This window comes from Euleptes europaea, chromosome 4 (assembly GCF_029931775.1).
Source record: "Euleptes europaea isolate rEulEur1 chromosome 4, rEulEur1.hap1, whole genome shotgun sequence".
Lineage (NCBI taxonomy): Eukaryota > Metazoa > Chordata > Lepidosauria > Squamata > Sphaerodactylidae > Euleptes > Euleptes europaea.
In genome coordinates, this window is record NC_079315.1 from 114897421 (window position 1) to 114912568 (window position 15148).

At 47.2% G+C, this 15148-nt stretch overlaps 1 protein-coding gene across 1 annotated transcript in view; it reads left to right on the forward strand.

The window, feature by feature from the left end:
- Window positions 1-15148, forward strand: part of LOXHD1 (lipoxygenase homology PLAT domains 1) — a 170337-nt gene that overhangs the window by 38450 nt on the left and 116739 nt on the right. The window contains exons 8-11 of the mRNA XM_056849078.1: window positions 191-314; window positions 5522-5772; window positions 8968-9103; window positions 14276-14436. Of these exons, the coding sequence (XP_056705056.1) occupies window positions 191-314; window positions 5522-5772; window positions 8968-9103; window positions 14276-14436 (672 nt within the window). The remainder of the gene's footprint in view (window positions 1-190; window positions 315-5521; window positions 5773-8967; window positions 9104-14275; window positions 14437-15148) is intronic.

Genomic DNA, 15148 nt, shown 5'->3' on the forward strand with positions numbered 1-15148 from the left:
ATCCCCAGTACTGACTGTGGTTTTTTAGATGGAAATAACATGATGACTGTGTTAAATGTCTGTATGTTTGTTTACTTCGTTTATAGTCCCTCTTTCTCCTGGAGAGCCGAGGTGGGCTGCCCCTTCCTTGTGCTCATCTGTCCTCTCCCTCGAACATCTCTGCCTAAGTTCTGTCCTGCTTTCACCCAAGGTCCTCATCGAAGACATCGGCAACAAAGCCAATTATGAGTTCCCGTGTCACCGTTGGCTCGCGCTGGACGAAGACGACGGCAAAATTCAGCGGGATATCCTTGTGGGAGGAGCGGAGGCCACAGGTAACTCTTCTTGGGGACTGAGGCTAGTGAAAATGTTTAACTTTAGAGGCCATGAGCCGGATCCTTCAGTACGGAAGTCTTTGAGCAGTCTTGCTTGGACTTCATAATCATAGGAAGTCCATGTGAAGGGAAGGGGCTGTGGCTGAGTGATAGAGCATCTGCTCAGCATGCAGAAGGTCCCAGGTTCAATCCCCAGCATCTCCAGTTAAAGGGACTAGGCAAGCAGGTGATGGGAAAGACCTCTGCCTGAGACCCAGGAGAGCTGTTGCTGGTCTGAGTAGACAATACTGACTTCGATGGACCAATTGTGTAACAGTTAGAGGGTTCCTCGGTGGAACAGACTTCCTTGGGAGGTGGTAAGTGCTCCTTCCCTGGAGGTTTTTAAGCAGAGGCTAGATGGCCAGTTGTCAGCAATGCAGATTCTATGACCTTAGGCAGATGATGAGAGGAAGACCATCTTGGCCATCTTCTGGCCATGAAGCAGGGGTCACTGGGTGTGTGTAGGGGAAGTAGTCGTGAATTTCCTGCATTGTGTAGGGTGTTGGACTAGATGACCCTGGTGGTCCCTTCCAACTCTATGATTCTATTCTAAGGGTCTGATTCAGTATAAGGCAGCTTCATGTATTCAGAGCTCTATTTGGGGGAAGGGCCAAAGCTCAGTGGTAGAGCATCTGCTTGGCATGCAGAAGGTCCCAGGTTCGATCCCCAGCTTCTCTAGTTAAAGGGACTAGGCAAGTAGGTGATGTGAAAGACCTCCGCCTGAGACCCTGGAGAGCTGCTGCCTGTCTGAGTAGACAGTACTGACCTTGGTGGACCGAGGGTCTGATTCAGTAGAAGGCTGAATGTGTTCATGTGTTCATATAATAGTCTTGCCGGGCCACAGTTGGCAAGCCCTGGGAGAAATGGGGGGGGAGGGGCTGATGTGCTGCTGCCACGATGGTGTTCTGATGCAACTTCCAGTAAAAACTGGAAGTGATGTCATTAGGCACTGTTGAAATTACAAAAACCAACTATGGTTTTATCATAGGGTTTTTGTACATTCTAGAGCAGGGGTCCCCAACATGGTGCCTGTGGGTGCCATGGTATTCACTGACACCTTTCCTGGTGCCTGCCAAGTGTTTTTAGAAAGTGGGCAGGGCCAGGTGAGGATTTTGTTCTGCAGTGTTTCTGATTGGCCACAGGTAGGGTTGCCAGGTCCTGCTTCCCAACCGGCGGGAGGTTTTTGGGGCGGAGCCTGAGGAGGGCGGGGTTTGGGGAGGGGAGGGATGTCAACGCCATAGAGTCCAATTGCCAAAGGGGCCATTTTCTCCAGGGGGACTGATCTCTTTCTGCTGGAGATCAGTTGTAATAGCGGGAGATCTCCAGCTGGTACCTGGAGACTGGCAACCCTAGCCAGATTGGCTGTGTAGGTTTTAAAGATGGCTTTGGCAGAAGCTGCCACCGCAACACAAGGATCTTCCCTGTGTGACTAAAGGGAAGCTGTGATTATGCAAGAAAGTATCTTTAAACAATGTGTTCGTTTTAAAAGGCATCCTGTTAATTAGAGGTTCTGGCTGAAATGTTGAACCGTGGAGGGCAATGCCGTTGAGTCAATCCTCCAAAGCCTCCATTTTTTCCATGGAAATTAATCTCTGCAGTCTGGAGATAGGGTTGCCAGGTTTCTCTTCTCCACCGGCAGGAGGTTTTTGGGGTGGAGCCTGAGGAGGGCAGGGTTTGGGGAGGGGAGGGACTTCAATGCCATAGAGTCCAATTGCCAAAGCGGCCATTTTCTCCAGGTGAATTGAACTCTATTGGCTGGAGATCAGTTGTAATAGCAGGAGATCTCCAGCTAGTACCTGGAGGTTGGCAACCCTATCTGGAGATGACCTGTAATTCCGGGGGATTCCCAGGTCCCACCAGGAGGCTGGCATCCCTAACCCCAGTGGGGTACAGTACCATAGAGTCCACCCTCCAAAGCATCCATTTTCTCCAGGGGAACTGATCTCTGTATTGTGGAGATGAGGTGTAATTCCCAGGGGGATTCCCCAGGCCCCACCTGGAGGCTGGCATCCCCTAGTCTCTTGTGTGTGTTAAGTGCCGTCAAGTCGCTTCCTACTCACGGCGACCCTATGAATCAACGTCCTCCAAAAAGTCCCATCTTTGACAGCCTTGCTCAGATCTTGTAAACTGAGGGCCGTAGCTTCCTTTATTATTGAGTCAATCCATCTCTTGTTGGGTCTTCTACTTTTCCTGCTGCCCTCAACTTTTCCTAGCATGACTGTCTTTTCTGGCCTCCTCCTCTGCATATTGCTGAAAACTGCAGAGGAGATTATTACAAAGCCCCCGCCCCCGAGCATCCGAGACCTTCTCCCGAGAAGGAAACAGGAGCTCCAGAGGTTGCCCAGAACTTCCTACCCCCTGGGAGAGGGAAAGAGCACAGAGTAATATTTTAGGCTGCGAGGCATCTGTGCAAACCACAGGCCTGCTGAGGAGGGCTACTGGGAACCTGTGCTTAATTCAGGCTTCTCCCGGTTGAACAGCGGCCTCCGTCATGTGAGGCGCCCTTTTCTGAGCCGCTTAATTATTTATTTGAGCCTCTGATGGATGCGCCGCTGGCGAGGTCCATATCAATCAACGTTGCGCCTCTTGGCTGGGAAGAAGCCGAGTCTTCCTTCTTGAGCTCCTGGGGTTCCGACCACAGTGTGAGGCCCGACACTGACATTTTTTAATTATCTGGCTTAATTAAAACCCCTGCTAACAAAGGCCGTATCCTCTTTGGACAAAATAAGCCCTGAACTGGCTTAGCAGCCTGCCACAAAGGCAGTTGGAGCTGTTCCAGGAGGTCTTAGATAGCCTTCCTGAGAGCCAGCGTGGTTTAGTGGTCAAGAGCGGTGGTTTGGAGTGGTGGGCTCTGATCTGGGGAACCGGGTTTGATTCCCCACTCCTCCACGTGAGCGGCGGATGCTAATCTGGTGAACCGGGTTGGTTTCCCTACTCTTCCACGTGAAGCCAGCTTTGAGCTATTTACAACTCTTAGAGCTCTCTCAGCCCCACCTACCTCACAGGGTATCTGTTGTGGGTAGGGGAAGGAGATTGTAAGCCAGTTTGATTCTTCCTTAAGTGCCAAAGCGGCCATTTTCTCCAGGTGAACTGATCTCTGTTGGCTGGAGATCAGTTGTAATAGCAGGCGATCTCCAGCTAGTAGCTGGAGGTTGGCAACCCTAATCATGCATGCTGTTTCCAACCATCAGAGGTCACCTTGCTCACTCCCTGAGTTCCCCCGCATTTTGTGTGCATTTTCAGGGACCTGTTTTATCTTGAATTTTAAAACTCGGGGAAAGGCAGGGGGAAAGCGAGGCTACCTCTGATGGTTGGAAACGGCATGCATAATCACAACAAAGACCCGAAGTCATCGGAGGGGTGATTGCAAGTGAAACAGCCATGCTTAAAAGACCTTAGAGATTGCCTCCTTCAAGTCTCCTCCGCATACGCCCCTGACTTCTATCTCCTTTACTGGCTGTATTCCAATTCCTAACCATTTCTCTCCAGCCTCCACCTGAGCATCTGGGCTGTGTTCATAGTTTAGAGCCGCCAGCTTTAAAAACCTGTTGATGCTGATTGAAGAAAGCATCTAACCCACAGTGCCCGTTGTAAACATGTTAAACTATTAATGATGGAAGAGATTAGGAAAAAAGGTCATTTCCTTCCTCGATGATCATGACAATATTGTTTGTCTCTTGGGAAAAGAATATGGGATGGGAAGTTGGGGCAAACATGCTGTTGGCTATACTGACCGTAGGATATAGAGCAGGCTATTTATTTTTCATTGTCTTATTTTATTTATGTTAATTAGAGTTCATCTTGCTCACCGAGACTCAAGATGGGCCAGTGTGGTTAAGAGTGGCAGACTCTAATCTGGGGAACCAGGTTGGTTTCCCCACTCCTCCACATGAAGCCTGCTGGGTAACCTTGGGCCAGTCACAGTTCTCTCTGAACTCTCTCAGCCCCACCTACCTCTTAAGGTGCCTGTTGTGGTGAGAGGAAAGGAAGGCGATTGTAAGCCTCATTGAGACTCCTTAAAAGTAGAGAAATGCATGGTATAAAGACCAACTTTTCGTCTTCTTCCTCCTCCTCCTCCTCCACATTGTCAATCAATAGGATCAGCAGGCTGGAACATCCAATAAACTAGGGGCCCCCAACCTTTTTGAGCCTGTAGCAATTCTGACACAGTGTGGTGGGCACGGCCACAAATGGCGACCACAAATGGCTGCCGCAGGAGGCACAGCCAGCCACAAAACGGCTGCAATGCCTTACCTTCAGTCCTTCAACGAAGATCCTTGTTCTGGGGTTACTGCTGCTGCCAAAGCAACTTTAAAAAAATCTCCATAGCCAATCAGGAGCCTTGCTAGGCAAAAGACCCTCCCACTTTCTAAAAACACTTGGCAGGCTCCATGGTGCCCACTGGTACCATTTTGGGAACCACCACAATTAACAATGCCGTAGGGTTTAGGATTGCAGAAGTTTGAAAACAAGCAGAAATTTATACAGAGCTGAAATGATGCTGACAGAGCAGAAGTATTTAAACATGCCACGCTAAACAATGTAGAAATTACCTAACAGGAACTTACTTACAGCAGCAGACAGTAAATAGTCATCTAGTCCACATTTACCATGAAAAAGAATGGCAAAGCACTTATACAAGATAAAAGGTGCCATGCAACTAGTAAGTTCTAGTAGCGTCTTGCAGACTTCATTTAGCCTGGAGAGGAGAAGACTGAGAGGAAATATGATTACCATCTTCAAGTCATATAGAAGAGGGTGCCGAGTTGTTTTCTGTTGCCCCAGAAGGTCGGACCAGAACCAACAGGTTGAAATTAAATCTAAAGAGTTTCCATCTAGACATTAGGAAGAATTTTCTAACAGTCAGAGCAGTTCCTCAGTGGAACAGGCTTCCTCGGGAGGTGGTGAGCTCTCCTTCCCTGGAGGTTTTTAAGCAGAGGCTAGATGGCCATCTGTCAGCAATGCTGATTCTATGACCTTTGGCAGATCATGAGAAGGAGGGCACCTTGGCCATCCTCTGGGCATGGAGTAGAGGCCACTGGATGTGTGTGGGGGAGGTGGTTGTTAAGTTCCTGCATTGTGCAGGGGGGTGGACTAGATGACCCTGGTGGTACCTTCCAACTCTATGATTCTATGACTCTGAATCTAACGCCTGTTGTACACTTCAGGTATGGTTTATAATGTTGCCGTTTCGACGGGGGACGTCAGAGGGGCCGGGACCAACTCCAAGATCCACATGGTCATGCATGGCTCCAAAGGGTTGAAAAACAGTGGGAAGGTTTTCCTGGAGGGAGGCGAGTTTGAACGGGCCAGGACGGACCTCTTCAACATCGAGATCGCCGCTCTTCTCAGTCCCTTGAGCCGCGTCTCCATTGGACACGATAACGCCGGTATCAGCTGTGGCTGGTATTGTGAGAAGGTGAGAACAGGTCACTTAATGCCTCGGGACAGCTCTCCAAACGTTTCCCCGTTTGCAGCCCAACCGGAGCGACCTTGGAAGGTTTGAAAAATGCTGCTCTGATTTCAATTACGAGGCTGCTAGGTTAGCCGGTCAATATACGTATCCCGTGAATCCAATTTCTCCTAATATATGCTGTGAGACCACAGCCAGATGCAAAAAAAAATTAAATTAGTGATGTGCCTGTTAAATCGATGGCTCTTCTGTGGTTGCAGGGGAGGGTGATGTTCCATACTTTATAAATGCACCCCTAGAATTAAGCATATAAAAAGCAACTTCTCCTCCTCCTCCTCCTCCTCCTCCTCCTCCTCCTCCTCCTCCTTCTCAGCAAACAAGCTAAGCTTTTCCAATGATTGCTGGCCTTAGATCTGAGCTATCTAGACCTTAAATCTGAGCTATCTAGCATGCTTAGCTTGGTATAAGGGCCAACTGTCCTGACCTGCACTCACATGTGACTTTGGGGGACTACGATTCCCAGGGCCTGAATTGGCTTGGGAGTGTGGCCCAAAGGCCCCATGGTCATTTTGTGCCAGGAAACCTGTGTGGGAAGGTAGGCTGAAGTCTCTTCCTGTCTAGTGCTGCACTCTGAAGAAGAAGAAGAGTTGGTTTTTATATTCCGACTTTCTCTACCACTTAAGGGAGACTCAGATCGGCTTACAACCACCTTCCCTTCTCCTCCCCACAACAGACACCCTGTGAGGTAGGTGGGGCTGAGAGAGTGTGACTCGCCCAATGTCACCCAGCTGGCTTCATGGTAGGAGTGGGGAAACCAACCCAGTTCACCAGATTAGCCTCTGCCGCTCATGTGGAGGAGTGGGGAATCAAACCTGGTTCTCCAGATCAGAGTCCACTTCTTCAAACCACTGCTCTTAACCACTACACCCCAATCAATCAATCTTTAATTTACTGCCATTTGACCAAATCAAAAGCCACTACACCATGATGGCACTCTGATTTGAGCCCCAGAGCTCTTGGGAATGTTACTGCCCTGAAATAGGGTTGCCAACCTCCAGGTATTAGCTGGAGATCTCCCACTATTACAACTGATCTCCAGCCAATAGAGACCAGTTCACCTGGAGAAAAAGGCTGCTTTGGCAATTGGACTCTATGGCATTGAAGTCCCTCCCCAAACCCCACCCTCCTCAGGCTCCGCCACCCAAAACCTCCCGCTGGTGGCGAAGAGGGACCTGGCAATCCGACCCTGAAGACATATATGACTGCAAGTCAGGTTCGGGGCTCCTCACCTAAGGCAGTCAGGCCTCCCAGAGTGGTTGCAGGAGAAATTGTTTGTAAAGTGTCTCCACTGAGTATGCTGTGATGTCACTTCTGGGGAAACATGGAAGTGAGGTCAGGTAGCTCTAGGAATCACCAGAAACTCTATGGTTTTTGCCATAGAATTTCCGGTGATTCCTAGAGCTACCCAAAGTCACTTTTGTTTTGTCCCCAGAAGTGATGTTATGGCATGCACAACCCTGTGCCCCTCCATCTCCAAAGCTCAACTCTGCCCTGACCCAACACATGTTACAGTATCATCTAGTTTGGCCCTGACTTGTAGCACAATGGAAAATCTCCTCATTTGATTTTTTCCCCCTAATCTGTTTGGTTATTGTTTTAACATTCTCAGTCATGTTGTTGGATTTGAAGGTACCACAAAAACAATAAGCTTTGAAATAATCAGTATTGAATTGTCAAGCTGAACTAGACCGTTAGACTAATCTTTTGCTATTTAGTTGCAAGGAATTCCCACTGTGTTCAATTGGATTTATTTTCTACTAAGTATGCACAAAATTACAGCCTTAGGATTTTTGTTTAAAGTCCCTTCGAGCCAAATCTGAATACTTTAAACTTTCCCATTCTAATCTTGATCATATTTGCAATTTATGCATGGTTTTTGTTCCTGTTGAAGTCTTGAAGAGTGATTTAATCTAATGACTCTGCTCTGGAAAATTTGAATTGCCAATAGTTTTACGCAGAGTTGGTGTAATCATAGTGATTACAGCTATGAGTGTGAAGCCCTTGGATCAAATTTAAGGTCCGTCATTGGTTAGGAGGTTGTTGGGTTGCCAGCTTCAGGTTGGGGAATTCCGGGAGATTTGGGAGTGGAGCCTGAGCAGGCTGGGGACCTCAGCAGGGTATAATACCATACAGTCCATCCTCCAAAGCAGCCGTTTTATCAGCAGATCTTTGTAAACTGGAGATCTGTTGCAATTCTGGGAGATCTCCAGGCTCCTGCTGGAGGCTGGCAATTCTAGGTTCTAGAAAAGCCAAAACTTTCCAGCGTCAGCTCTGAGGCTAGGGTTGCCAGGTCCCTCTTCGCCACCAGCGGGAGGTTTTTGGGTTGGAGTCTAAGGACAGTGGGGTTTGGAGAGGGGAGGGACTTAGAGTCCAATTTCAAAAGCAGCCATTTTCTCCAGGTGAACTGATCTCTATTGGTTGGAGATCAGTTGTAATAGCAGGAGATCTCTAGCCACCACCTGGGGGTTTGGTAAACCAAAGTTAGCTTGCTGTATAGTGTTGCCCAGGGGCAACATCGGAACCACAAGGCTACAGACGCTGAGAGTACTGCAAAAACGTGGGACGTTCCAACGCATTTAATAATAGGAACTATACTCAAGCATCTAGGACACGATAGCTGTTGGATATTATTTCAACTGATTTTGTAGCTTGTGTTAGAAATTGCCGTTTCACTATTACATGATATGACTGTTAATATCATGAAAACCTCTAAGCTTACATAAATTATAAGCATTGGTTTCAACGCAACAATTGTTGTAAATTTGAGTGGGCTAAACAACTGCTGGTTTTGTTCCACACCACCTGGAGGTTGGCAACCCTATATGAGGCCTACCTTAGAAAGTCATTATAAGGATTACAAGTAAGGCTGTTTTTATGTCTTTGTATGTATGTTAACTGTTTTTAATTCATTTCGATGATGTGTGTTTGGGGGCTTGATTTGAATGGTTTTAAAATGTGATTTTATTATGGGTGTTTTAAATCGTTATCCGTCTTGGTGGCCCTTATGAGGGCAGAAAAGAGGGATACAAATGTTGTGAATAAAGAGATAATAATAATACTAGTTGGGGAAATGGGTAAAAGTAAATTGGGATTATTTATTGTGCCGGGTTGTTCCCCCCCCCTCCCTTCTTCTCCCACTAGGTGACGGTGTATTGCCCATTTACTGGCATTGAGCAGACGTTTCCTTGCGGGAAGTGGCTAGATGAAGATGAAGGTGATGGGCTGGTGGAACGGGAGCTCTACGAAATGCTCTCCATGCGCCAGAAGAGATTGAAAAGTAGGTGCCCAAGACCGTGAAGCTTGAGATGTTTTGTTTCCCCAAGCAAGGAAGAAACCACCCCTTCCTGTGCTTGAGCCACCACAAACCAGGTCTAAGCCTAGGGTTGCAAGGTCCCTCTTTGCCACCGGCAGGAGGTGTTTGGGGTGGAGCCTGAGGAGGGCGGGGTTTGGGAAGGAGAGGGACTTCAAGGCCATAGAGTTCCCCCCAGCGTTTCCCCACATTTTACCCGAGTTTTCAGAGACCTGTTTTATCACGAATTTGAAAATCCGGACAAAATGTGAGGAAATCAGGGAGAGAGTGAGGTGACCTCTGATGGTCAGAAACGGCACACATGATCAGAAAAAAACACCCAAATTGGAGGGGTGACCATGAGGGAAACAGCCAAGCATAAAAGGCCTCTGTCAGAGGAGAGCAAGAGTCCAGTAGCACCTTAAAAACTAACAAAAATATTTTCTGGCAGTCTGTTAGTCTTTAAGGTGCTACTGGACTCTTGCTCTTTTCTACTACTGCAGACAGACTAACACGGCTAACCCACTATAAATTATCTGTCAGAGGAGACTGTACTGAGAGGGGTGACTTAGTATGAGGCAGCTTTGGATGTTCATGTAATGAGAGCCAGTGTGGTGTAGTGGTTAGGGGTTGCAGACTCTAATCTGGAGAACTGGGTTTGATTCCCCACTCCTCCACATGAAGCTATCTGGGTGACCTTGGGCCAGTCACAGTTCTCTCCAACTCTCTCAGCCCCACTTACCTCACAAGGTGCCTGTTGTGGAAAGAGGAAGGGAAGGTAATTGTAAGCCAGGTTGAGTATCCTTGCAGGTAGAGAAAACTGGGGTATAAAAACCAACTCTCCTTCTCCTTCTTCCTCTTCCTCTTCCTCTTCTTCTTCTTCTTCTTCTTCTTCTTCTTCTTCTTCTTCTTCTTCTACTACTACTACTACTACTACTACTACTACTACTACTTCACTGTACGGGGAGCCAATGTGCAAGGATAGTTAAGCATGGGAATTTCTCACCTCAAGGTGAGATTTGAAAGAGAGGAAGAGAAATTGTTCTCACTTCTGTGGTTTTGCACAGACATGATGGAGCAAAATTTGGAGGTGACAACAGCAGGTGGCAAAGGGTCAGTGTGCCTGGATGCCGTTGCTGCGTTCTCCCACCCTGCTTGCAGCCGCTGCCATGGCAGGTTTGCGGTTTTCGCTCTTCTCTGTGGAAGCAGCTGTAGACACAACTGAACAGTGACTCCGATGCTCTTTTCAACGATACGTACAGAATATGTAAACCCCTTTGAATAATACAATCATAAGACAACTAAGAGGTGCTTCAGAAGAAAGCAGAAAGGCTCGCCACCTGGCCAGGAGGATTCCAGCTCTCTCTCCGCTCCCTAATCATGTTAGGCTATGAACACTTTGGAAAATGGGTTAGGGCCCCGTACACTCAAGATGCTTTTGCAACGAGCCGTTCGTCCTGTTTAAGAGGCAATTCAGTTGAAAACAAGCTCATTACCGCAAATATTACTTAATGTTGCCGCCACTATCTCCGCGCAGCAGTCCATTCAGCGAAAGTATTTATGACCTCTAAACTGCCCCATTATCCACCTTGATTGCTATTGACAGTGTAATTCCTTTGTGGCTGCTGTATATTAAATGGGCGGGAAGCGCTGGCCTGAAGTCAATGGTGCCCTTTCGCGGCCGTGTGGTGGGATAATTCCTATTGTCATCTCACCTGCTTCCCTGCCAGGGCAGGAGCGTTCCTCGCGTTCCCTTTTCGAGACCTCTGACGGAATTAATTTTCCAACGCGGATGCTGACAAGTCTTCCCGAGAAAGATTAAAAAGAAAAGAAAGAATAATAGTGGCACGGTTATTATTCATGGCTACAGTGCATTTCATTTGTATCACAGCCTTTCTCCAGGTACCTCACATGAAGCTGCTTTAATTATTTATTATTAAGGGTGGTAGGGGAAGGGCTGTAGCTCAGTAGTAGAGCATCTCCTTGGCATGCAGAAGGTCCCAGGTTCAATCCCCGGCGTCTCCAGTTACAGGGACTAGGCAAGTAGGTGATGTGAAAGACCTTCTCTGCCTGAGACCCCGGAGAGCTGCTCCCGGTCTGAGTAGACAGTACTGACTTGGATGGACCAAGGGACTGATTCAGTTTAAGGCAGCCTCATGTGTGTTTATGTGTTCAGGTCTACATTTATAGCCCACCCTCATTCCCAGCCAGAGCAGGCTCAGAGTGGGTAACAACATTTAAAACCATAAAACATCAGCTAAAACCACAATAGGAGCATGTTAAGCTGCAGTACTGCAGTCAAAAGCTTTGCTCACGACCTGAGTTCGATCCCGACGGAAGTCGGTTTCAGGTAGCCGGCTCAAGGTGGACTCAGCCTTCCATCCTTCTGAGGTCGGTGAAATGAGTACCCAGCTTGCTGGGGGTAAAGGGAAGATGACTGGGGAAGGCACTGGCAAACCACCCCGCAAACAAAGTCTGCCTTGGAAATGTCTGGATGTGACGTCACCCCATGGGTCAGGAATGACCTGGCACTTTCACAGGGGACCTTTACCTTTTTTAAAACCACAATATCCAACACAGAGAGAGATAAAATAACAAGATGGCATTCTTATAATAAGGGAATAGCAGCCACTAAAGACTTGGTCGGGCGCAGTAACCCCCACACTGGAAAAAAGAGGGTGGGAGAGGATGGGGAGTCCAGCAATGATGTAAAACTTCACCTTATACTGAATCAAACCCCTGGTCCATCAAGATCAATACTGTCTACTCTGAGAGGCAGTGGTTCTCCAGGGTCTCAGGCTGAGGTCTTTCACATCACCTACTGACGGGGGTTGAACCTGGGACCTTTTGCATGACAAGCAGATGCTCTACCACTGGCCCATGGCCCCTCCCCAAACACATAAAGCTGCCTTACATTGAATCAGACCATCAAGTCCACCAAGGTCAGTATTGTCTACTCAGATGGGCAGTGGCTCTCCAGGGTCTCAGGCTGGGGTCCTACTTGCCTCACCCCCTTAACTGGAGATGCTGGGGATTGAACCTGGGACCTTTTACATGCGAAGCAGAGTCTCTTCCACTGAGCCACAGCCCTTCCCTAACCTCAAGGCAACACACAGTGAGTTCTTTACGGGGTTCATTTTATCTGTACAAGAAGTCCTCAAAATAGGTCGGCTGAGGGGTCTCTGTGCTGCATCACTTCAGAGTACATGACACGGGGTTAGATCCAGCAATCATTTTCATTTGAATGGATTTCTGTTAGAGGAATGGGTCATTCTTGCCTCCTCTGTCTTGGTGATGCCCCAAATGTTCCCCGAAATAGTGGTTCTCGGGGTCGGGGACCCTCAGGATCAGTTTGAAGGGTGAATCAGAGGTCTATGGTGAAAATCTTCCCCCTTTCCTATTATTGGAAATTTAGCACTGGATCCATCCCCAGATCACATGAAGCTGCCTTATACTGAATCAGACCCTTGGTCCATCCAAGTCAGTATTGTCTACTCAGACTGGCAGCAGCTTGCCGGGGTCTCAGGCAGAGGTCTTTCACATCACCTGCTTGCCTAGTCCCTTTAACTGGAGATGCCGGGGACTGAACCTGGAACCTTCTACACGCCAGGCAGATGCTCTACAATCTGAGCCACAGCCCCTTCCCAATGTTCCCCAACGCAACAAAGGTAGAAATTCTGCAAAGTTAGAATGGGCTCGTGATACAAATCTCCTTTCAACTCTGAGTGAGTCTTGCAAATTATTACTCCATTCACCTTGAAAGTCAGATGTGCCCTGCCTCAAATTTGCCTTTTCCTGGTCAGGAAACTTGTAGGAAGTGTACAATTATTGACTGTGGCTTGAGGCCAGTATAATTGGCAGGGTGAAGAGGACTTTTTATTAATCAAACGGAAGCCTTTCCTTTTCACATCACTGCATCTCTGTGCTAAGAAAACCTCCGTCTGTTATTCCAGTATTTTAGCACGAGTAAGAGCTTAACATAAATTAGGTGCATACACTTACAAAAACAGTCAGTGGTGCGGGGAAACAGAGCTTCACAACAATCAAGAAAACTGTGACAATCCTTTCTCTCTCCCCTACCCCACTGAGGGGACGCACACAGCCTCCTAAGATTTTTGAGATCTAGGTTCATCTTGAACTATAAACCTTCCCCTCAGTTTCCAGGTTTTCTGAAAGTAGCGAGTGCATAGGCTGAGGGCAGAGTATAGGCTTTAGGTTTGTTGCTGTGAGGAACGTTTTGTGGTGTACAAGGAAGAAGAAGAAGAGTTGGTCTCTCCAAACTCTCTCTACCCCACCTACTTCACGAGGTGTCTGTTGTGGGGAGAGGAAGGGAAGGCGATTGTAAGCTGGTTTGATTCTCCTTAAAAGGTAGAGAAAGTCGGCATATAAAAACCAACTCTTCTTCTTCATCCTCCCTCTCCTCGAAGGTGACTGGATGCTGGAGCTCATCTATGGGTTCATCTGAGTGGCTGATTTTCCCTTCAGGGGCTGGTCAGCCTCCTGACCGTCACAAAGTACTTTAACAGAAGCAAGGGGCTCAATAATACAGTTATGCACGTTGGATTTACGTACCTAGCATTCTGAACCCTGACTGCACATGAACAAAATCCCTGCTCACACATGTGGCAGTTTGTCACCAGCATTGCCTTTTCTGGTTTTATTTTATTTTTACTTTTTCAACATAATATAAAACATACAACAGAAAAACACGCAAACTACACCACACAACTGTTCTACCTATCAATACAGGTCTTGGACAAGTTGCTGTTTATAAATAGCTGGAGTGAATATAAACCTTCTAACCTCAACTAATATAAAACCATTGAATACTTACAAAGCATAATATTAGTTAATTAACACCCTATTGTCCTGTTGTATACATACATATATCTATATGTATATAGGTATTTTACCTAAGAGATTGCACTTTCATGTTTACTGATGTCAGAAATTTACTTATATAATATTTAGCATGCAGAATACTAATAAAAGAAAAAGTAAAAGTAATAAAATACTTTCATATATCATAACCTTATTTAGTTATCTCATTAGAATGTAATTATTCTATATAATAACACTAAGCTATCTTCAATTGTTAATTGCAGGACAGAGCCAATATTGCCTTTTCAATGATGTAGAATCTTTTCTTTTTGTTTGTAGAAAATCCTTGGTCGCTGTGGATCTGGACAAGCGACATGAGGGGGGCAGGGACAGATGCCCCCATCTTCCTCCAGATTTTTGGAGACAAAGGGAAGTCGGACGAAATGAAGCTGGACAACAACTCCGATAACTTTGAAGCGGGACAAACGGACAAGTTCATGGTAGGGCTTCTCGTCTAGCCAAAATTTGTGCACGACCCTTAGACTACTTTTGCTACTGTCCAGCATGAGAATCAGCCCAACTTATTACACTTGTTGTTTTCAGCTAGTGCTGCTTAGAAGGCACAGAAGAATAGCCAGGCCCAGGCTGTTGATGTGAAGGGACTGAATACCCTTCAGAAGAGGTTAATAGAAAGCATGTTGACATTTTTGTAAGATGCTCTAAACTTTGAGACTCTGAATAGCGCATGTAAGGAGAGGCATACATCAGAGACAGGAGAGATGCTGGATGCTGACTTAGCGGCTGCCTTTATGGACAGCTGTGGAACAGGTTCATTGTGAAGGCAATCAGAGAATTTGGGATTTTAGCAGCAGGACCCTTTCTTCCAGGTTAGATTGGCCCAGGGATCTTAGAGGGTTGTTGTTTTTTCTTCCTTCCTCTGGGCACAGAGCAGGGGTCACTGGAGGAGTTGGGGGGGGAGGTAGTTTTGAATTTCATGCATTGTGCAGGGGGACTTAGGGCTGTTGAAAAAAAAATTTGGTATAGTTCGGCTTCGGCAAAATTCGGCCCGTTTTTATTCGGGCCGTGCCGAAGTCCGAACTCCCCCGCTTCGGATCCCCGGAAATTTGGGGTGATCTGGAGTTCGGGGGAAAATTCGCCCCTCCCGCGCGCCTTCAGGGGGATTCCCTGAAGGCGCGTGGCGGCCCTTTAAAC